This window comes from Schistosoma mansoni (genome assembly GCF_000237925.1).
Source record: "Schistosoma mansoni, WGS project CABG00000000 data, supercontig 0288, strain Puerto Rico, whole genome shotgun sequence".
NCBI lineage: Eukaryota > Metazoa > Platyhelminthes > Trematoda > Strigeidida > Schistosomatidae > Schistosoma > Schistosoma mansoni.
Window position 1 is genome coordinate 79,166 of NW_017386146.1, and position 9,506 is coordinate 88,671.

The 9,506-nt window shown below is 32.4% G+C and overlaps 1 protein-coding gene across 1 annotated transcript; it reads right to left on the bottom strand.

Moving 5' to 3' along the window:
• Window positions 1-1,157: 1,157 nt before the first annotated feature.
• Window positions 1,158-8,489, bottom strand: Smp_031400.1 (hypothetical protein; the record flags this gene model as incomplete). The annotated part of the gene is made up of 4 exons (XM_018792439.1): window positions 1,158-2,101; window positions 2,287-2,360; window positions 4,931-5,092; window positions 8,409-8,489. Coding segments are annotated over 4 exons (876 nt in total), but the record flags the coding sequence as incomplete, so codon positions are not given.
• Window positions 8,490-9,506: the final 1,017 nt, after the last annotated feature.

Genomic DNA, 9,506 nt, shown 5'->3' on the forward strand with positions numbered 1-9,506 from the left:
GATCTGGAGAATTAAATGCTACCTTAGAGAGAAAGGCAACTATTGTTGGGAGTCAGTACGTAGGCGTGCTACAAAAGTGGGCAAAAAGCTAATATTTGGTCTACAAATGTTCATCAAGTTCTAAAACCAGACTGATTTTCCCGAGTTTACTCTTTATGGGTCTTAGTCAGGTGTTAGATGACTATTGAGGCTAATATTTTAAAAACTATGTAATTTGAACTGGATGCATTTTTGTACTTTCTTATGAACCGGAACAGTCGGCGATCGAAATCATTCAGGTGGGATTACGTCCAGTTTCAGGACTCTAACTGAGATCTCAGTCAACCTAAAAGCTAAAACTGAACCACTGTCCTTAAAGATTTGAGCGGTTATTTCATGAAGGCTTGCTGCTCTCCTTCATTTTACATCAGTTATGGCTTTTTTTTACTTCTATAAGAGTTGGGAGGTTTTATTTGGATATCGGGCTGCATAGAAAAGCTAAGCAACCAAAGGGTAGGCGGAAAGCAATTAAACTGTTCTGCGCAGTATTTTACTCATTGTTCCAGTCTCCAGTGTTAAAGGTGGATCATTGTCCTATCTTTTTCAAAAATATTCCCACTAACTTCTGCATACTGAATAGCCGTTTCTTTGATAAGTACGAAAGTTGTCTACCATTGCCTGTCGCTCCCAAATTTTACATAGCTTTCCGCCAATGTCTGCGATCATTAAGTAGACTCTATCAATCTATGTTTGAATTGCCTTTGTTCCTGATTATGTTCGGACTCTGCAAGGTCCACCTACGTGTCTTCCACTTTGGTTTTCAAGTCTCGTGCTGAGATTACGACATCCAAGCGTTTAGCTTTTTGTAGGAGTGTAGAAGGCTTTCTATAGAACTCATCCTTTAGTTCATCCAAATCGCGGTCAGCGGGAGCGCAGGCACAGAAAAAAACGGTGCATGTTATTATCTTTCAGTGTTCTTATTTTCTCATTTAGTCGGACAACACATAGGTGACTGTCTATCAGTATTCAGTCTAGAAGAGCCTGTTTCTCTTTCGAACTTAGTGTTATACCTACACCAGAGAGGCCAAGAGGGGTGGAAATCAATTCTCCAGATACACGAAGTGTAAATAGTGCCGGTTCTCTATATTGACCAATTAAATTTAAGTAGACCAATATGTATGGATCTGTGTGGGCCTCTTTCGGAGATACAGCATGCATTGATGGGGAGATATTGTATAAGAAAGAAAAATTTATAAAATCCAATATATTTCGGAACCTGATAGTGAAGAGTTATAAGTCACATGATAGTAGAATAGGACTATTATATGGACAGACAGATTCACTATATACAGAAATCCCAAGTAGATTCAAGAATGATCAAGATTGAATTCAAACAAAGTTGAACATAAAAAGAGAAAAAAACTACAAATAACAAACAAATACACAAGAAAAAAAACTTACTTAACTGAAAACAAAACAGGTTTTTGCATTTTCCTCTTTCTCCTGCTTACTAAATTCTATATTTGTATTTATTAGATATGAACCTACTACTAATACTAACTACTAACCAACAACTACTGATACAGATAGATCATCGGAATTTTTTGCAATATTTGATACAACATTTTCAGAACTTTGTGAATTCGTTGACTGTGCTGAATTGTCCATAGTAAGGTGTTGTTGTTGAGTAGCATGATAATGATTACTCAAGGTAGAGTTGTGTGAGTTACTCACTGTGGTACAACATTGTGTCAAACTTGACGATGATAGCGATGAAACTGAAGTATGGATAGCAGTAGGTGAATCAATGATCCCAGTTGATAGTTGCTGATTCATATCCATATTGTTATTATTACTAGTAGTAGTAGTAGTAGTAGTAAAAGTGGTATATTTAGTAATATCATTATTTGATGTTTTAATGGTTTTGGTTGCTAAATCACAAAATGTGTTCAAATGATCATTAGTTAACAGACCATATTTCGATGGTTTAATATACAACAATAGAATGGAAGCTAAATGTGGAAATGACTCCATAACGTAATCGCATTCATCAGTGGTATTGTTAATGCAAGTACGATCAATAAATGAATTGGCATAACTAAAATACGCTCCGAATTGAATACTTGATAAACATAGATTTAGAAAAGAGAAATAAAAAAGAGCCATGACATGTATATATTCATATAACAGTGTACAAAATTTTCAATATAAAAACCTAATTTATTATTATTCACTAACAGGTATGATTTTCTATGTGAGATAATGTAGTATTGATCAAGTTTAATGAACAGGTATAAATAAACTTACAAATCTGATGGATCAGCGGGGTTGGAGGCACGAGCACATGCGTCGAGTAAACAAAATATCAAAGATAAGCCAAGCTAGAACAACAGGAAAAAAACATTTTAGATTAAATTATTTCAATTAATAAAATGAAACAATAGTGTGATACAAAAAAACAGTTATAGAGTAGAAAGACCACTTCGATAGGTTGATTATCGCTGGTTTTACAAATAAATGTCGTTTCGTATCACTTTGCCTTAATATAGTTTTATTCGGAAAGAGTTGTGTCGCTGCATAAAATGTAGAAAATACGACTGTTACGATGAGAAAACAGGGTTTTGCCTGTCTTATTCTGGACACCAGATCAATACAGTAGGCTAGACAGTGGAATTAATGGTCCAATAGATCATGGATACTTGATCACCTGAACTCAAATACTCAAAGTCAATAAACAGATATATAGGTCAGAAAGGCAGTGTACTATCAAACAATAAGGAGTAGTTAACAAACAGATTCACAGTAGAACTAAAGCAAAATCAGTTTTGTAAATAGGATAATCTTTTACGTTTGATGTACCTGACTGGATATGTTTTTCCTCGCTCACTAGGCAGTCACAACTTACTTTGACTGACATTTCAAAGAAGAAATTAAGTACTTTGTTTTTCCCTTTCGATCTGATGGAAGTATACACTCAAGGGAAGGTCATTTTCATTTATGAATGTTAGGATAGTCGGTTAAAGCTGACCATCAAAACGACAAAATGTTACTTTAACTAACTAAACAATTTATATATTCAATTAAGTTACACTTAGGTTACAAGTAATTGTCGCTTGTACACTGTTTTTATTATGGAAACATATATCTTCTTGTGGAAACTGATTTAGTGGTGAAGGTCATAAGCACGAGGATAGCAATGGCAGATCCTAAAGCGCAGTTACATTGAAGGCTAATCAAGTAAAATCTTTTTTAAAGTAATTTTAGATTTAAAAGCTCTTTACTTTTAGATCTCACTACCATAACTTGAAATCTATTGGAATATGTGCGATATCCTTTATTGTACTAAAATAAGAATCATCAGAGATGTTCGTTATGTGAGAAAAACCTTACTGGTAACAAATTTGGGTATGGTCAGTAGTATGACCATTAAGCTTCTTTAACAAAACATAAAATTTACTTGGAATTATTTAACCTAAACCAGCTGACATTTTTTTAAATAATGAGGCTGTAATTCAACATTACAAACACTTAGTCAACTGTATATCAGCTTTAGTTAATATATTTGAAACAATCACAGTTAATTAGTCGAGTATTAGAAAGAAAAATGGTCCAAATACTCAGACAACTAGGATTTCAGAACATAGGAAAATAACCGAAGAGTAAGTGGCTAATATCGTTGATATAATTTGATGTGGATATAAACATACTACTTTGCTGTGGAAATTTGAAGGTAGTAATCGACAAGCTGAAACATTCATTCATTATGAGTCAATTCGTTTTTGTTCGATTATTACATACATAACAAGTGGAAAGATTATGTCATAAATCACCACTACCTATTTCATTAATACCCCTTTATCTATGCAGGCTACTTACCTAATTGTAAGCACACAAAGAAACACTGTCCAGTTTTAGATAGATGGTATAAAAAAGTCATACAATCCAAGGAGTAAATTACAAAACATGCACGAACAGCTTTATCAACAGACAAAACCAATTAAATGAGCACAGAGTTATTGATACAATCATTTAAACGAAATATAATAGTATAATGAAATTGATTGTGATAGAATCCTCTTACAAATAACCTAGTACAGACTTTCATGTACTCGACTTTGAGTCACACAATGTAATACTATCCAGTGAGCAGGATTCGATCGTGCAACTTGACTGCTGAAAGTCCAAACTGTTTGATCTTAGCTGTATTTTAAATTAAGTAGGACAGAATATATATATATAACCTATAAATACCATAGTAAAAAGCATAGAATCGTATATATGCACTGTCCTATCGCCCTTGGTAGATGTGGTAATCTAAAAGTTACAAGAAAATCGTAAGTGCGCTTGACAGCTTTGATATTCTGTTCTACACAAATATCCGTTACGTAACATTTTGTTATCTATTAATAAGAATTAATTTAATTGACAAAAATGTGATTGGAATAAGTTATAAAATATGATAAAGATTTGCTCAAAAGAGAAAAAAACAAAAGGAAAAGCATGGTGATTAACACATAATATTTTGAATGTTGTGTGTATCGACATTTTATATTACATGCGAAATACAACAGATAATAGTATTTCAAACGATAAATTAAGCTAAATAAACTAAAACTCATTTAAGTCATACACATATGGTGTATTGGTCTAATCCATCAGTCTCCAAGACCAGTTTTAATGTATTCGTAGATGCCATTACCAAGTTTTGACTTGATTCTCTGAAGAAATGGCTTATATTGAGTGAAGAATCATCAGAAAATTTAAAAGTTTAATTTTCCCACTCATTGGGATATTGCAAATATATTATTTTTATTAGTTTTAATGTATGTTATAAAAATAATCGAGGATAGAGTAAAGTTGTTATGACAAAGTGTAAACGGAAAAATCTTAAGGAGATCGAAAAAAGTGTAATATGTACTCAGCATAAGATTAAAATCAATAATTCACTTACTTTACATGATAAAAGAGACTTCAGATTATCAGTTATCGGAATAGTTAACTGTGAATCATAATTCATTTTTAATGCATCAGGAAAGCATAGCCTCAAGAAATCGTTAATATGTTTCAATTGATATATAATTTCACGTAAATGAGGATAGAATATGGAAGCAGCCTATATTAATAATAATAAAATTCAACAGTAGGTTTATTCAAAGTTAAGTGCACAAATTGACAAAATAAATTACAGTAATTCAATGAATCCTTGTGAAGAATAGTGTAATATTATGAACTGATATTAGCTGAAGAAACATTCGGAAGTTGTCCAACTGCAGTTTAAGATCCCTTAACAGTAATAACTCGGCATGTATTCAGGATCTTTAAATCTTATAGTATAACACCCACTTAGTAGAAAGTCCATAGTGTACATTTTCAGTTGGTAGGTGATACAGAACAATTATACCATTAACCTGAAAGCCTAAATGTCCCAGGTTCTGTCCTTGAAGAGTCAGCTTCTCAGAGGTCCCAGTCTAGGGACAAATAGTTATTCAATGCTATCTGCTCTTCATCAATCAGTACGTGACGTAGAAGCTGGAAAATATATGCATCCGTTGAAGTTGCCACACCATATCCCCACAAGAAGATGAAAATATCAAGACAAATCACAGAGTAGTAGAAGTAATAAAACTATCAGTGGAAGTAGAAAAGATTATACACGGCCAATATGATTTTAGAAGACAAAATGAATTTGCAAGTTAAAAGATAATATTAAAACTGAATATCTAAAATAAGTAAAATAGCGAGTGTGTTTGGGACATATGTCTGGATAGAGTAGTTTTTATGACAGCACAGTGAGCCGACAAAATACTAGGTGAATGGGTCAAGTGAATTGATAATTTCATTAAACAAAATCAAACACCAAAGATTCAAAGTGAATAGATATCAGATGATCAGACTATTGTTGATAATCTACAAAATATCTGTGATGATGGAATTACGTACCAGATAACAATGAGAATAATACTTTCCGTGACAAGCTAATAATTATAGCAACTAAAATAACTTTATTCACAAGAAGCTATTCCCCCCCCACACACACAGAGATACATTTCAAATTATTTCACCTGGCTTAATATTTCCAATAATACCACATTACGCCTTTTTTATCCTTACCCGAGTATTTGGACATGCATACTGTGTGTGTGTGTGACTTAGTGCATCTTAATGTCCTCAACAAAAAAGTAAACACAAGAGAATCAGGTTACTTTGCTAGACTGAGAGTTATGGTTACTTGTAAGTACATAGTTGGTCGCTTGAAATTTTTCTTATTTTGATATCCTATTTCGGTTAGTAAAAACGACCTTATATTGGGCCTCAGATAGTATCATCCTAATCTTTTTAAAACCCATGGTTAGAGTCTACGACGTAAAATGTCTAAAAGTCGAAAACTTATCCTACAAAGTATAAAAATAAGTTCGATTCATACTGGTTCGACACAGTGACACAGTGATATTTAGAACTCAGATATAGCAGTTTGATACTTTTCACGATGATTCCAAAACAAGAATAGTCCATGCATCAGAAAGTCTTTTCAATTATCATAAAACATGTCTCAAATCCAGCACCACTTAGCAATTCTGAGTCCCATACTAGAACGAAACGGCCATCCAGCGCTTCCAGATTTTCAATGGTGGTCTGTCTTATATTGACTTGTGAATTCAGCTGTGACAAAAAGAATGATAGATTAACAACCTTCAATAATGGAGCTTTCTATTAGAAAATTCGACAAAGCCAAGATTTCCAACATGACTCACCGATCACAACAAGCAAAAAACAAGAGAAAATAAATGACTACATCAAGAGTTTCGTACATTCCGAACACAAAGGACCAAATGACCATGACCAAATCTTATGACCGTCTAGGTTACTTGTAGGAACTATAAAGTAACTTAACATAAGACAGTTTTAACTTAATCAAAAATAAAGACTTTAGATCCTGTCAATGATTAGAGATTGACATTTTTGAAATGGAAAAGGGAGAATGACAAATGATGGATAAGAGAACTTGTAAAATTGCTACATAAGTACACAAATTTAAATAAACTGATGAGCGGTCAAAGCATGTTCAAAACATATCATAAATACAACTATGATTAGTTCATGAGAAATGAGATACATGAGGTTTATAATTTCATTATGGTATCAACGTCTAGAAAATCGCTAAAAGTTAAAAAGATATTGACGGGGCTAATTTGTTTCACCCTAAAGTCTTGCTTCGTAACGGAAATAATGGCCATGGTGATAGTATAGTGAGAAGAGAAGATTGAAACGACTTCAGTGAGTTTTAGCCTAATGTTGTCCGATCAGAAAACAGTCTGTAGAAGACTAGGTCATGGAAAATAAATAATAATAGTAGTAAAAAGGGTATATAGGTTTAGTATAATTAACTAAATCACTAAGGACCTTTATATGTTCTGTCTTGAAATTGGAAAAACAACGGCATATAAATTCGTCTAAACAAAGATACTCCCTGTCTTCCCGAACACTTATAAAGACGAAAATAGATTTGTAGGAGTTCCCATACTGTTTCTAGTTAGGGTTGGGATAAGGGGCTGTTACTTACAGTTCAAGTCAAGAGATTATGGGGTTTAGGGTTATAATTTACGGAGATTGTTTATTTGAGTGTTATGTATAACCTACATAGAAAGAACTGGATGTCCCAGGTAGTCAAATGTAAAGTACAGTCTGTTATGTATGCACATTAGTTTAAGTTGCCATACTCTACTAACACAACGAGATGAAATTGTTTGGACAAATCTCAGAATAAGCATTGAAGATGTGATCCAAGAAAATATAAATAAGTGAAATGACATAAAAGAAATTAAGATGAATTCAGAAGTTTAGCATTTAAAGGGGAGAAAGCCGAAAGATGGATACAAGTGCTCTATTGCAAACGATTCCGAATAGTGCATCCGATATGCTCAACACAGTTTTGAACCTATGACGCTAAAAATTAATTTTCCAATATCAATTTAAACGGTTTGAATACCGTACAAAGGTACTTGCACTACTCGTTTTACGTGATACATAAAAAAGTTATTCATTCTCAAATTTTGCGTGAAAACCCAGGTTACTTCTAGATCTTGGATGTCTTTTCTTTATATGTTTACTTTAGCTGAGCCCGCAAGTGAGGATTCAAAAAACTATATGTTAAAACTTCTACCAAATAATCTAATTAGCAACGCGATGATTGTCATTAAATCAGAATATTTGCCTGTTCACAATAAACTGTTGTATAATATAGGGAATGGTATGCTCTATATTGCTTTTGTAGTTTACAGTTTTAAGGAACTAAAAGATTCCATATACTAATACTATTAAAAATGGATAAAAAATAATTGTTAGATAACAACTCTCTTATGATATAAAAGAAAATATGAAGGATTGAAGAAAGTAAGTGAAAGATTAAGAGCAGAGATAACGTAACCTACTTCATTCATTGTAGTTGGCCAAAGCTGACGAAGTCGAAGGAAATCATGAATAAATTTTGACAAATAATTGGTTTGAATTTTCTAAAAATAAAATTTTTTTAAGTTCGAAAAGTATTAATTCTTGCAATGGTAATACAAAATGAATGTATGAAATTATCAAGAAAGTGCATAAAATTGATTGAAAGAGGTGAATCTCAATTATATTAGTATCTCAATATTGATTATTTAGTTTTTGAAGCAATAATAAACAGTTTGCTTACTGTATAGAACAGCCCAAGAACGATTCAGTACTAAGCTATAAACTTTCGCTTATATACCTATCTATTAACATACATTGATTGTGATCAACCTATATAACAGTGTTTTAACTAAACCACAACCCATGTTTTTTTTTAAATATTAGCTCACTTGCTATAAACAAATTTGTGCATTCAGATTTTAGCTAAATTATGTAGTAAAGCTTAAATCGAACCAGGAGAAACGGAACTTGAACCTGCTACGTAATGGGTGAGATTTGACCATCCTAACTATCGAACTATTGGACTCCATTTTTATTCCTTAAAGTGACAACTATTTTATTATTTAGACATATATAATTTTTTAGAAAGATGACATAATTAGGAGAAATAGTGAGGACTTTAAAGTTCCACATAAGAATCCAATGGTCGAACTAAAACTTTTATTTAAATAAAAAATTCTGAAACAGCTTACTGTCGGTAGATGATGTAGCGTTAAACACCATAGTCGCATTCCCTTATGGATAGAAAAAAAATTTTCCGGTAATGAAAACAGACCATTCTCAACTGATTTGAAAAATTCTTCTTTAGATGTTGTTTCACTTGTTATCGATGATGATTGGAGTAGTTCGCTGATTAGTTGATTAATCAATTCTTGTTGATAATCTAACAGTCGAGAACGTCTATGGGAAGAAGAAATCAAATCAAGGAATATATACACAAATACTTTTTATATTTTTTTGTAAAAAATAAATCCAAATAGGCTCTATATTCAAATATGTTTGTCAATATGCCGAAAAGTTTGGAATAACATTAATTGAAGTCACAAGATACTATGAAGAAGAAAAAAACTATCCAAGTA